The sequence below is a fragment of the Gobius niger genome (genome assembly GCF_951799975.1).
Source record: "Gobius niger genome assembly, chromosome: 4".
NCBI classification, from domain to species: Eukaryota; Metazoa; Chordata; class Actinopteri; order Gobiiformes; family Gobiidae; genus Gobius; species Gobius niger.
In genome coordinates this window covers 5,707,524-5,731,155 of record NC_136855.1, presented here as the reverse complement: position 1 = coordinate 5,731,155, position 23,632 = coordinate 5,707,524, and the positions used below count along the sequence as shown (strand labels likewise).

At 39.2% G+C, this 23,632-nt stretch overlaps 1 protein-coding gene across 2 annotated transcripts; it reads left to right on the top strand.

Moving 5' to 3' along the window:
• Positions 1-2,441: 2,441 nt before the first annotated feature.
• On the top strand, positions 2,442-17,345 carry slc67a1 (solute carrier family 67 member 1). Of its 2 annotated transcripts, none has more exons than XM_079554917.1 (10): positions 2,442-2,595; positions 7,503-7,600; positions 9,122-9,267; positions 9,839-9,971; positions 10,545-10,657; positions 10,759-10,863; positions 12,398-12,498; positions 12,594-12,695; positions 12,794-12,914; positions 16,990-17,345. In XM_079554917.1, exons 1-10 carry the CDS (start codon positions 2,467-2,469, stop codon positions 17,205-17,207), a joined length of 1,266 nt encoding a protein of 421 aa, XP_079411043.1. In that variant the 5' UTR covers positions 2,442-2,466; the 3' UTR covers positions 17,208-17,345. The 2 variants fall into 2 exon arrangements, with proteins under 2 accessions (XP_079411043.1, XP_079411044.1); XM_079554918.1 differs by lacking the exon at positions 2,442-2,595 and adding an exon at positions 2,642-2,892.
• The last annotated feature ends 6,287 nt before the right edge of the window (positions 17,346-23,632 follow it).

Below are 23,632 nucleotides of genomic sequence, written 5' to 3'. Positions count from 1 at the left end.
GAAAAAGTATTCAATAGGTATTTTCATCGACCTTAAGAAGGCCTTCGACACTGGATCACAATATACTCCTGAATAAACTACAAAAATATGGGATAAGAGTATTGCGGTCAACTGGATCAAATCCTACTTAACAAACCGCAAACAGTATGTTCAAATGGAACAGTGCAGATCCATGTGTGATGCCCTAGTGTGTGGTGTCCCCCAGGGATCGGTACTGGGATCTAAACTCTTTTTATTATATATAAATAATTTGTACTTGGTTTCTAAGAAGCTTAAACTGGTCCTCTTTGCAGACGATACAACAATCATACTTTCAGGTGCAGACTTACAGGAAATAGTGATTGCGATTACAGAAGAAATGGATAAGTTGAAAGATTGGTTCTGCGTAAACAAATAGTCTCTAAATATTACAAAAAACAAAGCAATGTTCTTTGGAAATAATGAATGTACAATCAGTAAAATTGGCAACAAAACTATTGAAAGAGTCTATGCACATGCATTTCTTGGTGTAACACTCGATCATAAAATCAGCTGGAAACCTCGCATCACATAAATGAAAACAAAAGTTGCAAAGATTTCAGCCCTAATGAATAAATCAAAATATATCATTGACAACAAAGCTCTATATACTATATATCATTCTCTTATCCTTCCCCATTTAACAGTCTGTGTAGAGATCTGGGGAAACGCATATAAAAGTAATCTTGAGTCATTGTTTAAAGTTCAGAAAAAGGCAATAAGAATAATCCATTAAGCTGGATCCGTGAACACACAAATCCATTATTCTTGAAATCAAAAACAAGGAAACTTTTGGACCTAATTGAATTTAAGATGGCTCAAATCATGTTCAAAGCCTCACAAATGTCGCTTCCTGAAAATATACAAAATATGTTCTGCTAAGGAGAAGTCAAGGACAACTTGAGAGGTCAAACGAGTTTTGATAAACAGTTCTCCAGAACTACCTTGAAAAGCATGTGTGCCACGAGACGTGGTGCAGAAATATGGAAAAATCTAGATGAAAGCATTAAACATTGTAAAAACCTGGCACACTTAAAAAAGGTTTATAAAGAGTCTATATTTCTCAAATATGAACAAAACGACTGTAAAACATGAATAAGAGCCCAGATGCTGCCAGAATGCTGGCATTTCTTTTGCTATTTTATCATCTGCTCGATCATGAATGATAAAATAGGTGGTATTGTAGACCGACCAAAGATCTGAGGAAATGCTTGGTAAATGTGTTTGTATTTCTTTTCTCCTCTTTTATTATTTGAACGACCATAAACAATAAAAAAAAATAGGTCTTACGGACCAGTCAAAGTACTCTTAAAATGCTTGGTAAATGTTTTTTGCATTCCCTTCAACTTTCCTAAATATAAAACCTTTACGTAAAGGAGTACAAATAGATGCCTCCATCTGTTTGTACCTGGTGTCTATCAAGAGTTTACCGGTGCCGATGAAAAGTTGAACTGTAAACAACTTTTGCAAAGTGAAAATGTCACAAACTGCAGCTTCATGGTTGTCAGGGGTAGGTTCTGTCAAAACATCTGCTGTCTTTACCTTTTTTGCTGCTTCATTGAGTTTTAGCTCTCTGAAGTTACAAGCACAGTTTTGTGTCAAATCTCCCACAAAACTATAGTGTTTTACGAAATTAAACTACATAAACACATTTTAACTTAGAAACAAATCCTTGGTGTCATATTTAAAAGGTGTGATTAAGGGTTAATTAATCAAGAAGAAGAAAAAAAAGTTAAAATAGTTTGGTTGCTATTAATTAATTGTATCATTATTATTAATACTGTTATTATTATCACTATGTTATTTCATCATTAAAACTTCATATTATTTACAATATATAAGGACATGCATGCTCCACTCTAGAAAGGTCAGGAGTCTGACCCTCAGAGACACACAGGATAACCACTCTGCCAGGGTCATTAAAGCTTGAATTACTCTTACACGGACAGCAAGGACGCCGCTGAATAAACTTTTGAGAAAAACAAAATGCACAGAGGATATGCCCTGATCCTAATCATTTCATTAAATATTACATTTAAAAAAAAGAAAATTGGCCCCATCCCTGTCTGAAAACTACAAACGTTTAAAGTTCCTCTTTTCCTGGGTGCTCCTGAAGGCAGCGGCTACAACAGCACTTTCTCTGGCTCTGATATACATATTTTTCCTTTCAGAAACCTTCCCTTTCCATAACTTCTCTCGCAGTTTCTCACTTCCCTTTGCCTTATTTATTGATGCATGATTATGATGATCTTTTTAATCGTGTAGTCGCGTAACGCGGCCGTCTCCCTCCCGGTCCCTCCTCCCTCCCTCCTTCCTTCCGTGTCCAAAGTCTCGGGAGCCACTATGGCAAAGGGCGCCCCTCCTGCTCGCAGCTGCTCCGCGTAGACCTCCTCCACCTCCTCCACCTCTCCAGACCCCGGGCTTTCATCCCGGTTTGGGACTCAGAAAATGGATCGAAACGCCGCCGCCGCGGGACCGGAGCTGAGCCCCGCGCGGAAACGCACCGTGATCCGCGCGACCTACGTGATCGCGGCGCTGGACATCACGTGGATGTTCCTGCAGTTTTCCGTGACTCCTGTGAGTAAAGAGGAGAGGAAAGAACTGGGGAAGCTGAAACGACCCTTTGAACCTGCTGCTGTGGGGTGAAAGAGTGGCGGAGTTTACGGGGGTTAGTGAAGGGGATCATGTATGGGAAGCAGGAAGGTCCACAATTGCATCACCAGATTATACAATAATACGATAACGAACGAATAGTTACGAAATGTTTGTATATCAATGTGTTGCCTTTTAAAGCCCTCGTTCCCAAAGTGGGGTCACACAACTTGTCTGCGCAAACAAGGACACTGGAGGAAAGTTGAGTTTCAAAGGGAATTTGTATGTTTTCGTTTAATTTTGCCATCAGCATATAGGCTAGCTCACACAGTCATCGCTAATTGTCATTTTATTTGTCATTTTAGAACGGCTGCTTCAAGGTATCTTCGTAATCTTCTAAAAGCATAATATTCCTGCACTATTCACAAACAATCCTATTTTTTTTATGTTCTGTTCCCTCACTGCCAAGGGCGGACTGGCCATATGTCCATTCTGGAAGAGCACAGAAGGGCCACCGGCTCTAGGGCCACCAGTCCCGCCTCAACCGAGCTTTACCCAAATCTAAAAGCTCAAAAGAAAAGCCTCAAAATAGCGAGAAAAAGAGGATGAAAACATGAGAAAAACACGGACAAAAAACACACAACAAAAAATGATAGAAAAAATAATTCAAAAAACAACAAAAATATGACCAAAATGTGGCGACGTGACGAAAAGTTTCCATCGCTTTTGTAGGTCTTAGCTTTCAAATGAGGCGTTACATTGTTGATCTCCAGTCGAGAAGCTTTTAGATTTGGGTAAAGCCCAGTATAAAAAAAACATGAATCTAAAAGGAATTCCGTGGAGCATGGTGTACCACAAGGTTCAATTTTGGGACCATTATTATTTGTTATTTATATTCATGATTTTGCTTCTGTTTCTACGACCACCTTTCCCGTTCTTTTTGCTGATGATACCAGTCAAAAAAATAATATTAAAAAGCCAAACTGGGGAAAATGCACTCGTTATTGTTAAGGCGGGTGGTTAGAGGTTCAAATATGTATTTGTGGAAGTGCACAATTACGATAATTTGGGCCAGGCTGCTCAGAGTCTAGGGCTGTTTTTCAGTCCCAGTCCGCCCCTGCTCACTGCTCTGCTCCACCTGCTCACGATGCTGCCCTCCTCCTCCTCCTCCTCCTCCTCCTCCTCCTCCTCCTCCTCCTCTGTTTCTGAAGTGGTTCACCCTTTCACCTCATTAACTTGCTTATCTCTTGTGTCTATACTCATTCAAACCGGTTCACCCCAGGCCTTTTTACATAGAGTAACAAAGTCTGGAAATATATTCTAAGAAACAGAAATGACAGAAGAAAAAGCTCAAAAGCAGTAATGTTACGCCTCCAGTCGATCCTCTGGTGCTGTTGGCTGTGCAGGATGAATGGTTTTCTGTTGACCGGTGAATGGTTGTGCATTGTGTGTCTTAAGTATGTAAATGTTAGGCCTGTAGGTGCAAGAGAAGCAACTCCTGACAGGGAGAAAAATGCAAAATACAACTCCATGTACTCCTTGCACAGTAAGCAGAGGGGGTAGAGCAGGGGTTCACAAACTTTTTTTTGCTGGTGTTAGAGAATTAGAAATGGTGTTTGGGAGGATAGATGAAGAATAGGCAGCAGTCTGGATGGCTTATACAGGAGAGGTTTATTTACCATCGGTGTGGGACCCGGAGACATGAACTCAAGACATTGCGCTCGTCCTACCATTCAAGTCTGTCTGTGCTTCCACAGAAAAGGGATAAATCCCCTCTCAGAGCGTCAGACAAGAGTCTAAGCCCCACAGTCAAGGCTATGACAGAGATATTACGACTGTACAGCCTGACCCAGTGTGATGAATAGCCATTTAACCTCTTAACTCCCACCTGAACGGATCCCATTTTCTCCAGTTTGGCTTTACCCTAATCAAAAAGCTTCTTGGGGAAAAAAAGCGCCAAAATAGCCACACAAGGATGTAAACGTAACAAAAAGGGGAAAAAATTCAACAAAGATTTGACAAAAATGTGACAAAAATTCAACAAAAATGTGACAAAAGCTCAACAAAAATGTGACAAAAATTCAACAAAAATGTGACACAAACTCAACCAAAGAATGACAAAAATTCAACAAGAATTCAACAAAAATGTGACAAAAATTCAACAAAAATGTGACAAAAATTCAACAAAAATGTGACAAAAAGTCAACAAAAATGTGACAAAAATTCAACAAAAATGTGACAAAAAGTCAACAAAAATGCGACAAACACTCAACCAAAATGTGACAAAAATGTGACAAAAAGTCAACAAAAATGTGACAAAAATGTGACAAAAATTAAACAAAAATGTCACAAAAACTCAATAAAAATGAAAAAAAAAAAAAAAAAAAAAAACATGACACAACACAGCAACAGCGCAGGAAAAATATCAGTTTTGTGGGTCTTAGCTTTCAAATGAGGTGTTACACAGCCAAAAGAGGACAGAACTTTCCATGCGTTTACTTATTCCTTTGCCAAACTAACAAGAATCTGCTAACCCTGTAGTTAATGAATATCAATCTGTCATAAAGCTGAAGGCTCACATACAGTAATACATCAACCTCTTAATCCCCGCCTTAACCGAGCGCATTTATTCCGGTTAAGCTTTACCCAACCCTAAAAGCTTTGAGTTTAGATGCCAGAGTAATGTCTCATTTGAAAGACCTTCAAAACTCATCTAATCAAATGTTTTTCCTCGCGTTGTCGTCACTTTTTTGACACTCCTCACAACAGGTCTGCGCAAATAGTGTAGCCACATCGTGCAGCAATCCAAAACGCCCTTATGACAGTTCTACAGACAGTTTAAAGTCTCCTCCGATAATGAAAGTTGCTGTCCAGCCGAGCGAGTCAGTTTGAAATATGGATGTATTTGCCAGAGATCTGCTGGATTCTCACTATAGGCTTTCATAGACACTTGCAAGAAGATCTCACTTCCCCGCGAGAAAAAGGTGGAAGCCAGACATTATCTTTCTTTCTTTTTATAACATGGGTCCCGTTAAATGATAATAATTGAAAATACGGTAATCACAATTATTTTAGTCATAATTGAAATCATGACTATTCAAACAATTATTTGTTGCCTTTAAGAATAAGTCTATCTTGATTTTATTTATTCATTAATCAAAAAACCATGCTGAATATTTTCTGTTTTCTGATCAGTCATCAAAGTACAAATGATTTCAATTATGCCTCGATTAAAGAGGGGGTATTATGCTTTTTTCAGCCACATAGCACCAGTCTATAGCACACTACAATGATGACGAAACCTTCTGTTGGTCTGTCAATGCAGTAAATTAGAATAACTGCCTTGTATAAAATTGCTCTTTCAAAATGGCCGTAGCAAATGGCTTGAAATAGGCCTCTGTCTCTTTAAGAACCTCTGACCCTTTCCGACACGCCCCCTCCACACGCTGTCTGTGGCATCACAACACTTTCTCCACAGTATTGAAACTACGATCGGTGCATTTTATTTTTTATTGTTGGAAAGGAGCTACTGTTTATCACTTTGGGAACAATGGCCACACAGGATTTTGCATAATACACCCCCTTTAAGGAGAGGTCTCTGTTTCACACCTGCCCCCTGCTGGCCAGCCCTCACACCTGCGCAAGCAAACTGAGCAGTGCGGCCTGATGACATCATCACACAGCGCTGTTTGTAAAAAAAAATATATATTTTTTTTTTCCATTATGCTATTTTTGTAATTGTTTAGTGCAGCCATTCCCAAAGTCTGTGACATTGTGGACCTTTTATGTGGATCTTTTTTATAATGTTACAGCTAAAATGACATTAAAAGTAACATCTAACAATGGCAGTAGGCTATATACTGGTTTAAACTGGTGCATTTGTCCAGATAAATGTATTTTTCCATTCAAAATGAACTTTTTTCAATGTACTTGTTTGGCAGACAAGCTTTGGGGCCCTCCCTGTAGAGCTTCTGAGGCCCTCCAGGAGGTCCCGGACCCCACTTTGGGAACCACTGGTATAGTGTAATAATCAAAATCGTAATTGAATTTAGATTAATTGCACAGCCCTACCGGTATGTTATCAAAAAATAAGTTTAGGTACTAAACTTAGGTACCGGTATCAAAAAGTATCAAAGTATCAAAAGCAGGTACGGGGAAAAAATGACTTCCTATGCTGTTGGTCCAGGGACAACGTTAAAGGAGGTGAATGAATAGACGTAGGTGCGTCAAACTGGTCCACTTTGTATGTTGTGATTGAATGTGGTCCATGAGTGCGCGTCAAGAATGACGCCAGTGCAAATTCTCAAAACCAGAGCAGATGACTTACTGTGTTTACCTTGTTAGGTATTCGCTGTCAAAAAAGACATCCGAGGCACTCCGTGTGCTAAGTAAAAGTCCTTCATTTTCCTTGGACTGCCAAAGGAAGTGACTGTTGTTTCAGCTCAAATAAAAAAAATCTTTTCTAATTTTTGCCCATTTTTTTTAACACAATTTTCCTTATATTCTCTCCCAATTTTTCCTAAATTATTCAAAATTTTCCACACATTTCCTGACATTGGAGATGAACCCGATATTGTGAATGTGCAGATCTTCCACACATTATTGTTCTGTTTCCCGGTTCTAGACGACAAATATTTTAGTATAGGTATCGGAAAAGTATCATTCGGGTATTGGTATCGAAAATCAATTATTGTAAAATTACCAGTATGGGAAAAAATTGTACCCATCCCTAGTTATTGCTGTATTATTACTGTGTACTGCATATGTGCGTGTTGTTTACACATTTACCTTGCTCTTTTATGCCTGTATATTTTCTGCGTGTTCATAAGAGCTGCTGTGAGATCAGTTAAGTCTTGCCTTTTCTTGAATGTAAAACTCTGGTTGTCCCTCAGTATCTGGCGAAGAAGCTGGGCCTGGACACGCTGTGGTTCGGTTACCTGCAGACGATGGTGGGAGTTCTGCAGCTCATCGGGAACCCTCTGTTCGGGAGGTACAGTCGCACTCACCTCTTTTCAAACTTTGAATACTGAAGGCCAGAGGCTGCAGGTGAATGGGGGAAAATATATATGTATATAAATATATATATATAAGGCATTTTATGCATAAAAATGTATGATTTCTGCTACAAAATCTAAATAATGGATAGAGCCAGGTTTAAATGTGTGGTTTTATTTTTCAACATTTTAGTACATTTTAGTTAATTTTTTGAATAAAGGCAGGCAGGAATTAGATATTAAAAAATCCTAGATATTCTGAAAAAAGTCTGAGTCTGTAAAGTGTGGAGTCTGTTGGAGCGTTTGGCTTTACCCAAATCTAAGCTTTTTTTTTAAAAAGTGTCAAAGAAAGAAAGTGACAAAAACGCCACCAAAGAGCAACAAAAAAGCAACAAAAGACAGAAAAATGTGAGGAAAAGTGACAAAAAACCACCACAAAAGAGCAATGAAAAGAATTGTCAAAAAATGTTGCAACTAGGGCTGTGCAATTAATCGAAATTCGATTACGATTTGCGATTACAACACTAAACGATTACAAAATTAGCATAATTGCCAAAAAACTATTACACTTGTTTTCAAAAACCTTTTTTTTTCTTTTGCAAAGCAGACTTGCGTTATTTCAGGCCGCTGGGATTATTTTCCCTTTGCATTTCATGTGCCATGGCTCATGCTTTTGCCTGACATAGAAAACAAACAGCGCTGTGTGATGATGTCATCAGGCCGCGCTGCTCAGTTTACTTGTGCAGGTGTGAGGACTGGCCGGAGGGGGGCAGGTGTGAAACAGAGACCTCTCCTTAATCGAGGCAAACTTGATATCATTTGTACTTTTATGACTGTTCAGAAAACAGAAAATATCAGCGCAGTGTTTTGATTAATAAATAAATAAAATAAAGACAGACTTTTTTTAAAGGCAACAAATAATCGTTTAAATAATCATGATTATTATTTTTTCCATAATCGAGCAGCCCTAGTTGCAACAACGTAAGGAAGAAGATCTGTTCAGATCAGTTTTGTAGGTCTTAGCTTTCAAATGAGGTGTTTTTCAATGAATTGGCATATTGGCATAGAGAAGCTTTTAGATTTGGGTAAAGCTGAACTGGAGAAAATGTACTCGGTTCAGGTTTAAGAGGGTAAAGAGTGGAATGAAAACGGCCCTAAAGTTTAGTCCCTTGTCTGCACATATGCCCTGTGTATATATCTCCAGTCTTTAGCCGCTGCTGTCTCCCACACAGGAAATGACCATATTTGGATTACAGCGTCATCTCAGTCACAGCCTTTCGTGCCATACGTGGATACCAAACCTTTTTGTATTTGTATACTAGTCATAAAATAATCTAAGTTGTGACTTTTTTAAACTCTAAAAGGAGAAAACAAAACAAATTCTCAACATGTGTGAAAAATGTACGTTTTCACCTGCAGCGTCTCGCCTTAGCACTTCCTTTCACTGAAGTTGCCGCAGTATCGTTGACTCTTACTGGAGAAACACTGGACCAGTTGTACCTCTCTCCTCTCCCCAGGTTCGGGGACCTGTTTGGGGCCCGGGCGGCTCTGAGTCTGTCCTGTGGTGCGACGGTGGTGTTCTTCCTGCTCCTGGCCTCAGCAGAACACCCAGCCATGCTCTTCATCCACAAACTGCCCACGCTCTTCATGCACGTTGTGCCCGGTAAGACGCTGAGATTCGTCTGTGTTGCAATGACGTTCAAAATTCAAACTTCAGCTCATGACCGTGAAGAATGGAGATGTGTGGAAAGGTTTATAAGTGCTAGAAATGTGTTGAAATTGAAATGTGTTTAACATCTTAACTCCCGCCTGAACCGAGAGGATCTTTTTCCTCACGTCATCATTTTGTTATTTTTTGTGTCAAATTTTTTTTAATCAAATTTTTGTCATTTTTTGGTCACATTTTTGTCATTTTTTTGTCAATTTTTTGTCACATTTTTGTCACATTTTTGTCATTTTTTTTGTTATTTTTTTGTCAATTTTTTGTCATTTTTTGTCATTTTTTTGCCAATGTTTTCTCACTTTTTTGTCACATTTCCATCATTGTTTTGTTGCTATTTTCACAGCTTTTTTCCAGAAGCTTTTGGACTAGGGTAAAGCCAAACTGGAGAAAATGTGCTCGCTTCAGGTGGGAGTTAAGGGGTTAAACTAAGACACTGTTTGAGAGCAGGAGAAATGAGAGGTAGGAGCTTTGTAAAGTCTTGTGACTGTATTTACTCCCTGTGTGGGTGCAGCGTGTCAGATGGTGGTGACCGACCTCTCGGAGCCAGAGAAAAGGGCGGAGTCTCTGTCAAAGATCGGGCTGTGCTTCGGGGTCGGGATGATCGTCGGCTCCACTTTAGGAGGACACTTGAACACTCTCTACGGGTCAGTGCTCCCAAACAGTCATCGTCCAATCATGGCAACCGTTGAGACCAGACAGAAACATCATCTTGGTTCTAACCATAGAAATAAACAGGAGAAGCGGCCCATGCCTAACGTATGCGGACAATTCGCAAGTAGGCCTGTTCTGGGAGACTTTTCATTGCATGAGCCTCCTCTATGTATTTTTCCTATAGAGAAATTTAGAGAAAATTCGATTTTTGAATAATACGATGGAAAAAAGACAGAAAAATTGGAAAAAGAGATAAAAAACACAACAAAAAAGTGTCAAAAAACTTCACCTTCAGTTAATTACAACTTATAAAATGCATTGACACTATGAGTTGCATAATAATTTGGAACAGTAGATTTTAAGCTGTTTATTATATATATTTTTTAGTTAAATACTGTTTCCACTGTGAGGTTTTTTCAATCACATTCATATTATCCTCTAGCAGGTAAAGACTTGACATGATGCTGACTGTCATTTGAGTTAATCATTTAGAAAATCCTGAATAATTTGGAACGCGGTGTACTGCGTGTCTTGAAGTGTTGCCATACAGAGCTGCTGTTTTCCAGAGAGAAGCTGACGGCGTGTGTGGGGGCCGCGGGGAGTCTCTTCAGTCTCATGCTGGTGCTGAAGTTCATCCCCAAAACCACCAAATCCTCAGCCGCCAAGGCCAGCACAGAAGGTCAGAGCGCGCGTCTGTCCTGCCTTTGGCACTGCAGCAGAGTGGTTAGCCCCTCTGCTGGGTGTAGACCTTTCTCATTTCCCGTGTGATCTGTTCTGCAGCTGAGAAGAAGTCCCTGTTCAGTTTGGGGGAGATCACGCGGCTGCTCAAGTATCCAGGGGTCGCTCCCACTTTTATTGTGAAGATCGTTTCCGGGTTACCCTCAGGTGAGTAACGGAAAGCATCCGTAATACACAGAGAATTAGTCAGTGTTTAAGAATTTATACACGTTATAGATTTACGTTCTAGTATAATTTTCCAAAAAAGAAAAAAAAAGATGAAAGCCCTTGCACGTTCAGACGGATCCCAGGTTTCAGGTGTGTGAATTAGCGCACACAGTTAGAGGTGGGCAATGTATAAGGTATTATAATAGGGTGATATCGGAATTGCTGTTTGGGAGATATGCAAGCATACAATATCGAGTCTATCCATCTCTATCTCTATATAACGATAGATGGATGGATGGATGGATGGATAGATGGATAGATAGATAGATAGATAGATAGATAGATAGATAGATAGATAGATAGATAGATAGATAGATAGATAGATAGATAGATAGATAGATAGATAGATAGATAGATAGATAGATAGAAAAAGTTAGTCTCGTTTAGGCCACATTCAGGCTGAAATACAATGGTTTCTAGACAGAATTTTGCATAAACGACAATGACGGCTGAATTCTAGGGCCCTGACACCCCTTTAAAAATGGGCCAAAAAATGGGTGTTCAGCACAGTGTGCATGTGTTTGAAGAAGGTGAGCTCTGTAATGCAATGACACAGAGCTAGGAAAGAGAAATATTAGTCTTGCCTCTCGCTCTTATTTAACACTATTTTAGAGGGCCTGGGATGTAACTTTCTTGTGATGACAGTTAAACATGAGCCAAGACGAGTGCCTCCCTCTATGCCTGCACTGCAGAGGGAAGCTGAGCAGCTCTCTCCGCTCCTTCTCTCCTCATTTCAATCGCTAAAGTTTCCCTTTCCTTTTATCCACTGTCAAATTAATTATGCAAATTTGCCACGCATATTAGCAGACTGCTTCATTTTATTTATATATATATATTGTTTTATAGATCTTGATTGTTTTCTTAATGTTGTTTTTACTGTTTCATATTGTGATTGACACATTTCAGGTCATTTGTTCTTTCTTGCCATGTCTATCTGTAACAAACTCTAATCATTATAAATGCACAGCTTTAGAGAATCTTTTGACGTGGTTCAAGTAAAAATGTATAAGACTATTCAAGCTTTTTTAGGACAATAATTGAACAACATATAAACTGTAGGCACAGGCATGAGGCAACATATCATACAATGAATTATCGAAGATAAACTAGTATTTTAAAGCAGATCATGTACATTTATTATACCAACAAAAAAATACCCTGTGTCCCCAGTGCAGCCCCCTGTTTAAGGTGATATTATTAATTAAGGTCGACGTAAAAATAATCATTTCAAAAGGCCGACTACCAATTTAAACATCTGTATCACACCCTGTACATTTTTGTCGCTAAAGCCAATCCAGATGACAAAGTCAAGCATTCACACAATAAACAAACTACACACTAAGTATACATGATGTGAGTATACAGCTTGTGTACAAACAACACTGTCAAACTAAACCACTGAAGTATAGAAACTGTGCATTGACTTAAGTAACAAGTGGGGGGTTCAGAATAAAACCACGACCCTTTGTTGCAGGTATTTTCCAGGTGATGTTCTCCATCATCGCTCTGGAGGTGTTCAAACTGGAGCCGCAGCAGAACGGCTACCTCATGGCCTTCTTCGGGATCTCGCAGATGGTGAGAGAGGCTGCACAGATCTAACTCAGCCCTGGAGACACGAGTTTATCCTCTATGAACTAAGAAAAACTGAAAGTGATTGGTTGTTACTGCAGGTGATCCAGGGCGCGGTGATCGGCAGACTCACGGCGCGGTTCAAAGAGAGGTCGCTGCTGCTGCTGTCCATCGCCGGCGCTGCTGCGGTCGGACTGGGCCAGGTAACGCTCGCCAGCACTAGAAGCACTCCCCTGCCCATGAACCGACGACGGCAGAGGAGGTCAAAGCGCCACCTCATTTCATTCCTCTTGTTTTGAAGGCGTACATGCAGACGGTGGTGCACCTCTGCCTCACCGCGGCGCCCATGATGCTAACCCTGAGCGTGTTCAACGTCATCACAGACAGCATCCTCACCAAGAGCGTGCCCTCCGCGGACTCAGGTGAGGGATCAAGCGGTCAGAGAGGGAAGGAAGCGTTGTGTGTATCAGCATTATTAAATAAAATAAAATAATACAATAAAATAAAAATAAAAATCATAAAATAAAATAAAATAGAGAGGGAAGGAAGCGTTGTGTGTATCAGCATTATTAAATAAAATAAAATAATACAATAAAATAAAAATAAAAATCATAAAATAAAATAAAATAGAGAGGGAAGGAAGCGTTGTGTGTATCAGCATTATTAAATAAAATAAAATAATACAATAAAATAAATAAATAAATAAATAATAAAATAAAATAAAATAGAAAGGGAAGGAAGTGTTGTGTGTATCAGCATTATTAAATAAATAAAATAATAAAATAAAATACATTCAATTAAATAAATAAATATAAATAAATAAATAAAGAGAGGGAAGCAAGTGTTATGTGTATCAGCATTATTAAATAATTATTAAATAAATAAAATAATTAAATTAAATTTAAAAAAAATCATTAAATTAAATAAATAAATAAATATAAATAAATAAATGAATAAATAAAAAAGAGAGGGAAGGTAGTGTTATGTGTATCAGCATTATTAAATAAATAAAATAATAAAATAAAATACATTAAATAAAATAAATAAACAAATATAAATTAAAAAAAGAGAGGGAAGGAAGTGTTTTGTGTATCAGCATTATTAAATAAATAAAATAATAAAATAAAATACATTAAGTTAAATAAATAAATATAAATAAATAAATAAAAAAAGAGGGAAGGAAGTGTTGTGTGTGTGTGTATCAGCATTATTAAATAAATAAAATAATAAAATAAAATACATTAAATTAAATAAATAAAAATAAATCAATAAAAAAGAGAGGGAAGGAAGTGTTATGTGTATCAGCATTATTAAATAAATAAAATAATAAAATAAAATACATTAAATTAAATAAATAAATATAAATAAATGAATGAATAAATAAAAAAGAGAGAGAAGGAAGTGTTATGTGTATCAGCATTATTAAAGAGTAACTAAACACCAAATCCACTTTTTTTTGCTGATAAACGGTCTAAATGGTTGTTGAATAGAGTTAGCTACATGTCCCAGTCAATATTTTGACATTTGGTGCAAACTTGTTCAAAATCTCACTTTTGTGTCTAAAACCGCAGGGTTAGCGCCTCTACTGGTTTCACGCAGCAACTACATTTGATTTTTTGCGGTTGGAGGAGAGTGTGTCCACGGCGTCCAGAAAACGTCATCAGTTCTGCCCGTGGTTCTGCCTCTGTGCCTCTGTGGCCCCGCCCACTCACGCCTCTGCCTCCGTCACGTAGCAAGCAGGACACGCGTAGCGCAGTCAAACCAGTAGATGGCGCCCCTGCGATGCTCACGCTTAGGCTGAGGTGGTGTAGAGAAATAAATCCCTTAGAAAAGCTACTGTGCGATGCTCTCTCTCTGTTCGCAGTCACTGACAGCGAGCGAGTCGTCTACCGGCAGCTATTTTTTTGTAGGATTGCTACATCAAGCAATGAGAGTGTACCAACTATCCTACAAAAAAAAAAACTTGCGCACAGTGGTGACAGCGGTAACAGCAGTCTGTCAGTCCTGTCAGATCTAGGGGCTTGGTCTGAGACTGTCAACAGAGCAGACCCCGCCTACACACTCACCCCCCTCGTCTCCCCCAAAGTCTCCGAGACCACCCCTTTCTCAGCAATTTTTGACTTTAGTTTGTGGGTGGGGAAAGGCTCTGCCAGGCTCTGCACTTTAAATAAATAAAATAATAAAATAAAATACATTAAATTAAATAAATAAACAAATCTAAATAAAAAAGAGAGGGAAGGAAGTGTTATGTGTATCAGCATTATTAAATAAAATAAAATAATAAAATAAAATAAAAAAGAGAGCGAAGGAAGGGAATCTTATTTGCATGATGAAAGATTTGCAAGGAATTCAGTTTAAACATTAGCAGGTCCAGGTTATCGCAGATAAAATGACAGACTTACATGAACAATTATAGGGATGGGAAGCAGGGCTAAAACTTCACAATTTTAGCAGTGGAGACTTTATAAAAATGACTTCAATTGGTCAGAATAGAATAGAATAGAAAAAACTTTATTGTCTACCATGCACAATGATGGCAGAAATTTGCCTTTGGCTTGCTCATACATTCGAATACATTTGCGCAGCAATGTACATAATAAAATCAGTTCATTATAAAATCAGTTCATTGCAGAAACAGCAGCAGCAGGTTCACTTCATCAAAAGAAAAGGAAAAAGAACAGACTGACTGAACAACATTAGTGGTTACAACTTGTTCAGCTCCTTGATGACAAAGGGAACAAAAGAATTCCTCTACACATTTTTCTTGGCACAAGGAAGTCTGTAAATCTGCTCTGGCGGAAGGAGCTCGAAGTAATGGGACAATGGATGGATATCGTCATCTGTGATCTTATTGCAGACACGACGCACTGCTTTAATGTAATGTTGACACAAATTGGTTTGTCTCAGCAATTAAATTAAGTAGATTTTTAAATAAGTGTTGCATTACATTGTAGCACTATTTGAAACAGGAAAAGATCTAATTATTACGTTGATTTTCAGTCTACTTTTGCCTTAGAGCAGGGGGGCCACGACCCCCCAAATCACTCAACCAACAACTCGGGACCCCCAGCTGTAAAATGTAATTAGCATTTGTAACAATGAAAAACATTCCAAATCTGCTTTAATGGTGTTAGTTTGGATACTGTACTTTGATATTTGGCTTCATTTAACTAAAATATGCTGTTTTCAAACAAAAATACATCAAATTCAGCGTCAGCAATGCAAAAAATATTGAGTCAAAATCACCACCGGGCAGCACGGTGGCGCAGTGGTGGGAGCTCGTGTTTCTTAGGTAGAAGGTCCCATGCCTTTCTGTGTGGAGTTTGCATGTTCTCCCCGTGTCTGCATAGGTTTCCTCCAGATACTCCCTACCACCACATGTATAATAGGCCAGGCTGAATGAGAGTGTGTTTGAGAGTGCGAGTGTGGGACAATGGATGCAAATTAGCCCAAGGCTTCAATCAGGTGTGGCTTGTTTGTGTATCCACCCACTTCACTGTCCCGCGACCCCCCCCCAGGGGGTCCCCACCCTCACTTTGGGAACCACTGCCTTAGAGTGAAGCTTTTATAATTTTTTCTAACAGTATCTGTAAATATTAAATTGGTTTCCTGTTTCTTTTTACGCTAGATGAAACAGCCAATTAGAGAAAATGTAATTATCTCTGGTCTGTTAAACCACAGACTGTAAAATTAATGAACTTATTGTGACCGTAAGGAAAGTTCTTGGCTCTTCTGGAATTTCCATTGAAACTTTTTTGCCGCTCACAGGCTTGTCAATTTGACCTCATGTGTTTATCTGAACATGGGCAACATTGTCCTAATTTGTCCTATTGTAAATAATAGAGCTGGCTTCAAAAGCCCAGTCAAATTGTTAGCATGAACGAGCTTCAGCTAGCCCGCGCTGAACACTGCGGGGGGAGCCTCGCACCTTCAGTCCATTCTTAGTTTTACAGTGTATGTGTTAAACATTAAAAGATAAGTTAAGTTAATTTAATTGTGGGTTACCAATTGAAGTATTGTTAGTGAGTAGGTTCCTCAACAACAAAAACAACTAACTGGATTAAATCAAATGATTATTATTATTACTGTTATTTGACTTTAACATATCAGTCTGTTAAACAATAAAAGATAAGTTCAATATACTTGATTTAATTGGATCCTGCCAATAGAAGTGATTTTTTAAAGTTGGTTGAACAAAAAGCTTTTTTCAGTGATCCTGGCACTGCAGAAACACCCAGTATCTGCACAGAGAGAAGAGAGCTGGGACTTCTCTGTCTGTAATATCCTGCTGAAACAGCCGCCCTCCCTGCTCTCACTGGACAAAGCATTTGTTTAAAACAATCCTCTGCTTGTGTTAAATTCACCCATTTCCAGAAGTTTGTAACAATGTAAAATGCCAATGTGGAGGTGAGGGAATGATTTGAAGCCTTGGTTGCTCTGACTGTAGTGCAGTTTTGGAGCGCTGTCTGATGGAGCGGTGGCTTTCTGGTTTTGCAGGGACGATGCTGGGTCTGTGCGCCGCGGAGCAGTCCCTGTTGAGAACTCTGGGCCCCACTTTAGGAGGTTTCCTTTACGTGAACGGGGGCATCAAAGCCATCGGCCTGACGCAGTGTGTGGTCAACGCCGCCGTCTTCGTCGTGCTGCTGCTGCTGCAGCCGACGAGCAAGAGCCCGGCCCTCAGGGAATCCAACCAGCGACCGGACAAACAGCACTGAATCGAGACCAAACCAACAAACCTCTGGACTGTAAGGACTGAAGCAGGATTAAGCCAGCACTGAACAGAGTGTACTAGGACAAAAACAGGTATAAAAACGGCCTAAAGCAGGAAGTTAGTTTATGAAGCCACAGTTTAAAGCAGTACTAAGTCACTCATGCCCCTAGAGGCCATAAGCGCCACTGCAGGTGTCGTAGCATGTTGCAGTTTTTTTACTCATTAATTGTCCGTGAGAGTAAATACTACGCCGACAGGAAAGACAAAAGGACAGAGGGAGATTGTACATCCAATTACACAATGGAGATTGTCTGTAAATACTGTGGCGCTAGCCCACAGTTAGCTTTGCCCGTTAGCCTGTTAGCTTCTTCTTCGTGGTTCCATTAGTGTGTATTGGTGCTCCGGGTCAGAGCAATTGCGATTTTCTGGCCAGAGACACCAGGGGGAGTTGAAAGATCCCCCAATCATCCCATAAACACTTGTATCACCCCAGAGGGACTACGGGAAGGATTTATTAAGGTAAACAAGTTACTTAGTTCTGCTTTAAAATGTATAAAATTGAATATACTGTAGCTTAAAGATCTTTTCTTATTTCTAACAATGAAGAGAAAAAAAAAATGTTATTCAGGTATTATTTGTAGCCTCCCAATTCTTCACAGGGAAAAGTGCATAGGAAGGGCTGAAAGAAATTCAAGATTCACGATTTTTTATTTGTCAAACCATGTGAATGGTTTGAAATTATGTTTCTCTCATCCTTGATTATGGAGCGGGGGGAGGGGGAAGAGGGGTGGGAGGGAGGGCAGAGAGTTCAGCTTCCCGATGTCCCTGTGTACGAAGCCGTTCCTCAGTCGACTGGAACTGAGCCGTAAATAATAAGAATAATAATCATTATTGAAATAGTTGACAACTATTTTAGTGTTCGATTAATCGTTTTCTGGTAAAAAACGACTTTGTTGTTTGCACATTGTAAATTTCGTAAATCTCAGATCATAAAGCAGAATTAGCACTTAGAGCCTCCTACAAACATTCAGTCTAAGTTCACTCTAGTAGCACGTCCTCCAGCGCCGCCGCTTTAGCTTTATGTGGGAAAAAGTTTGAAAACATAACAAAATAATTGTAAGTCATTGCCCTATTTATGGGCAAGTTTCACAACTTCACAGAAATGCAAGAAAACCACAAGTTCATGAAACTGATACAAACTTTTTATAATTCGATTTTCCCACAAACGTCTTCACAATATTTTTAAGGAGGACAAAACAAAGTTCGTTCCATGTCAAAAACAATCAGGTATTGTGCCTTTAAATATTCTCATTTTCTCAAGTCCGGCTTTGCCCAAATCTAAAATATTCTTGACCTGAGAGTTTACAGCCCATAGGCCAGAGTAACGGCTCATTTGAAAGCTACGACCTACAAATCTGATCACGTTTTCATCCCCGTTTTTGTTGCTTTTTTTTCCCCAAGAAGCTTTTAGATTTGGGTAAAGCCAAACTGGACAAAACGTGTGTTCAGGTGGGGATTAAGAGGTTAAGTTTGGACTTTTCCAAACCATAACCAAACAAAAGGATGGTGCTCATGTTTTACTTATATCTGTTCAAAATGGTCAGTGTGTAAATGTGTCATAAATGTAATATCTGATATTACGAAAAATATTACGAAACATTTATTATTTAAATTTGTATAAAACAATAATTTTATTGTTCTCTGTCCTTTTCAAAACATTATTTATAAAAACATCTGAATATAAAAAACTTTAAGCCATGATGACAAATGACCAGGAATGAAAATATTTTTCATTTGACAATTTTAGCGTTTAAAATCACTTTGAAAAGTCGCTACAAATGGTTTTAGTTCCATAAATATGAGCATGATCTTTATTTTTATGCTGAATAATCACCAGATTGTTGTAAAAGTTGAGTTAAAGCAAATGTGAAGTTAAAAATGCGTTTGATGTCCAAGAACAGAAGAAGTGTCCTTATATGACCAGCAGAGGGCAGCACACTGCAGGCTCACACTCGAGTCTTTAGGACCAAAGTAAGACGTATACCTTTGATTGTATCCCGATTGTGTTCTGATATTTTATTAAATCTTTCATGATGTATATTTTATTTCAGTTTTCTGCGTGTTTCTTACAAAAAATGTGATTCTTTTTCCCAACTTTATTTTAGTTTTAGGGCAGATTAAAAATAAAAAAATTGACTTGGAATCATTTCAGATTAAAAAAGAAGGTTATTATTATACACAGTTATTTTTGAAAGGAAAGGTTATTTAAATTTAGACTTTAGCTTTACTTTGAACTCCACTGACCTTTAACTGATCAAGAGTTCTTTATGAAGGGGAGAGTTCAGCTTCTGGCAGCCTGGTGGATGAAGATTGAGGTTTTTGTGGTGAAACATACACAACAAATGTCCCAGTGTTAACTTGACACTGTTGGCGGTCAATATGTCTCCAACCTACCACTGTTACTATGAAGTGACTCTTCAGAGTGACTCTTCAGGTCAGACACCCTGAGGATACAATGTGCCCTCCTCAACCGTCTGGGCAGCTATCGGTCAGTCACGATCTGAAAGGGAGTTCATCCACACAAAACATTAAAGATAGAGTGCGCTTCTACTAATGCACAGTTTTCTTCTGCTCTTTCGTCTGTTTTAAATTAGAAACAGCGCTGTATTGGCAGACATAAGTGTTTACTGAAAAGGCTTCCTGCAGCTCGTCATATCCAGCGTTTCTCTCATTGGTTGATCCCGTCTGTCAATCACGCCAACTGGGAAATCGCTGAGTTCACGCTCACTTTCAGATTACATGTCTTTGAAAAAGCATCTCTGTAATAGCATGTAGTTTGGCAGGCCAGGCAATCATTGGAGTCTGTCATAGACCGACAGGTGAAGAAGGAAGTCATGAGATTAAAGGCCCGAAACGTAAGCATTTATGAATAAGTAGTATTATTGTGAAAATAAGAGCTTTATAATTATACCAATATATTGACGCATGCATGATCAAATGGGGGATGGGAAAACAACAAACCTTGGGTCTAAAGATATTGTAAACTCATTGTAAACTGAAGTGCAATTCATTAATTCATAGAAACAGTGGTCAATTGGAAGCATATAATTAAAGGAACAGGCCAACGTTTTTCCATACTGAGATATGTTCTAATCTGAGCTTAGACGAGTTGATACGTCCCTGTCTGGTCTTCGTGCCAGTGGAAGAGCTTGGTCGCTTCCAACTTCACCCCGTTTGGAGCTATAGGAATGTATTGGGTACACATCAACTCGTCTAAGCTCAGGTAAGAACATATCTCAGTATGGAAAAACGGTGGCCTGTTCCTTTAAACATACATACAACAATAAAAAGACACATTTGCATTTTTTTCTCAGTGTCTGACATAAAACCAGAATTAACTGGTACTTTGTTAGGTCAATTAGTACCTAACAAACATCCCAACCGTATTTCACAGTTTGGATGAAAAAGCCTGAAAACACCATCCCAACATGACAATGGTCATTTTGGCCAAACAATTTGATTTTTATTCCGTCAGAACACAGGATATGTCTCCAAAAATGAAAGTCTTTATCCTTTTTTTATTTGCAAACTCCAAACTGGCCTTTTCTGTTTCTATTGGACTAAGAGCTTCTTCCTGCAGAGTTCCCTCTCAGCTCATGTCGGTTCAGGACTTGTTTCACTCTGGATAATGACAAACTCTTACCAGGTTCAGCATCTTCACCAGGTCATTTGTTCTTGGGTTGATCTTCACCTTTCAGACACAGCACGTTCATCTCTGGGAGACAGAACCGCCTTCTTTCTGATCTGTATGATGACTGGACATTTTCATCATTGTCTTAACCAATGAACCTGAACCTTCAAGTGTCTTGAAATTACACCAAAGGATGAACCAGACTTGTGCTTCAAAACTTGTACTCCAAACTGTTTAAAGGTATAGTAATCTTAGTGTATGTAAACTTCTGACTTCTAACAAAAAACATTTCTAAAAAATTCTGTCATTCTTCTGGTATTTGACAAATAGAAATATTTTTATTTGAAATTCTGCTTGACCTAGAAAATAACAGAAAAAGTGCAAATGTGTCTTTTAATGAGGTGTATGTAAACATCTGGTTCTCACTGTATGTCAACTACAATACATTTTAGCTAAAAGAGTTAAACCGTGGGGATTGCGCTCATTCATAAACTATAATGCACTTTGTAAAGTTCACAGATGAGCCCCTTTACTGTATCATTGCAAACATAAACCCTGACTATAAAGTCAGTTAAAAGCCTTTAAAATGAGAGTATAGAGTATTTTCAAAAGGAAAGAGCACATGTTTTTTCCAGTTCTATTTAATACTGTTTTTTGAGGACGACCTTTACGTTTCCTCAAGTCACAAAGTCCATTTATCAAGTCCCGTCTGAAATGGGTGGCTCACGGCTCGTGTCGGGGTCGGCACAGGGTCGACGCTGTGACCACGTGTGTTCAGGCCGTGCCCGCTCTGCCAGGGTAACGCCTGGCACTAATCTCCCCATTGTGTCGGGCGTATGGCTGGTTTAGGGGTTCGTTTGGACGCAGATGTTGGCGCTGACTCACGCAAACGGTCGCAGCGTTTAGCTCTAATCCGATCAAAAACAAACATCAGAGCCATCCGTCCAAATGAACTGAACCGAGCTGCGCGTGTCTGATTAACCAAAACACCATATTAATCTCAAACCTCATCATTTCAGGATTATCAACCAGATTACGCTTTTCACTGTTGGCTAAAACAATAGATATGTGCTATTAGTGTGGGGCTGTTGACAGGCTTCAGAATGAGCTGTCTGTTTTCATGTAAAAGGGGTTTTAGTGATCAAATAATGGAGAGAGCGTGGTTTACACTCTTTTCTTATCTGATTTTGAGTGCGCTGAGATCTTTTGTCTTAATCAAAATGTAAAAACTTGCCTCAGGGACAGATGGTTGAAAATGAGTAACTCAAATCAAGGAGAAATTTACTTGAAAAAAATACACATTTCTGAATTTCTTTGCACGGTGCTTTTGATCTGCCCCATTTGAGCTACTACAGGAAGACGGGAGGGCATCTGGCTCACAGGAGCAAAGTTTTATGGGTCACGACAAACTGAACTCATGAAGCAAACACTTTGACCATCTGCAGCAGAAGACACTTTCATGGACAGGGCAGCTCGTGTCTGTTACAGCCTCCGTGCTCTTGTCCATGGGGTTAAAGCTGTTGCAGTTGGGCGTCTATAGAACAGGGGTTCACTAACTTTTCAGGCCGAGATCCCCCATGCTGGGAAAAATGCCATATTACACATTTGCTGATTTTGAGCAGGTTTGGACTGTTGAAACCAGAGCCAATGGAACAAGCATTAAAATACGAGAAAATGGACCTGACCTTTTTCCTCCAATCAGACTCTTTCTGTGGCCGGGAAGGGGTGAGGGCAAGGGTGAACACATGCTTTTGTTTATACATTTACTGCCCAGCAAGTGCAGACCATCAGACCACTGGGGCCCGATCTTGAGGGCGAAGGCAAACGTGGTAGACTAGAGCAAAGGTGCAGACAGAAGCCACTCTGCACTCTTGCCGGCGGTGGATGAGCTGGGCCAGCGGCACTTGAAGGGCCCGTCGTGGGCAGGGGTTGGGCACATTGTGCAGACTCGGTATGAAAATACTGTAACATAGATGGCACGTAGGTTAGGCCTGTCACAATAACAAATTTGAAGGTCGATATATTGAGGCAGGAAAGTATCGCGATGAACCAGACGGTGCCAGACCGGACATTATCATCAATCAGCTACTGCAGAGGTTCGTTTTTCTGCATTAAAACCAGTGAACTTTTCAAGGCTATGCATGAGTTCTAAACAATGCGACTGATGATTCCTTGTCATAGTTGTGAAGTGTCCCATTTTGGTCGGGAAACTACCGTATTTTTATACTCTTATCAGTCACTGTAGCCATGACAGAGCGGTCATTTCAAAGCCGAAACTGATAAAGACCGATAAAGCTTTGAAATACGGGTTTGGGTGTTTCGAACCCGTCAATATTCAAAATACCCGAATATTGACGGCTATTTTGCACACTGAATAAAAAGGTGTTCTTTCTGTTGGTTCTGCTGTGAGGAACTTTAAATAACCAAAGCTGATCAATATATTTACCCACTGGAAATGGGTAAATACACTGCGTTCCAAATTATTATGCAAATAATGAAACTCATGGATGGTGTTGTGTCTCAGGGCTCTATGAATCACTGACAATAATCTCAGAGACCTGGGATGATTAGTTTTCAGGTTAAGCCCAGTTAAGGGAAAAACTAAAGGGTGTTCCACTTTATTACGCAGATCATAATTTTCAAGCAATATGAGAAAGAAACAGGGTCTCTCTGCTGTTGAAAAGTGTGAAATAGTTGAATGCCTTGGTCTAGGTATGAAAACCTTCGATATTTCATGA

Excerpts from the sequence above, each read along its gene's own strand:
- slc67a1 (XM_079554917.1), top strand. The coding sequence starts at position 2,467 with ATGGATCGAAACGCCGCCGCCGCGGGACCGGAGCTGAGCCCCGCGCGG. Across the intron at positions 9,268-9,838 it reads CTTCATGCACGTTGTGCCCG|CGTGTCAGATGGTGGTGACC; the intron begins GTAAGACGCTGA and ends GTGTGGGTGCAG. Across the intron at positions 10,864-12,397 it reads CGTTTCCGGGTTACCCTCAG|GTATTTTCCAGGTGATGTTC; the intron begins GTGAGTAACGGA and ends CCTTTGTTGCAG.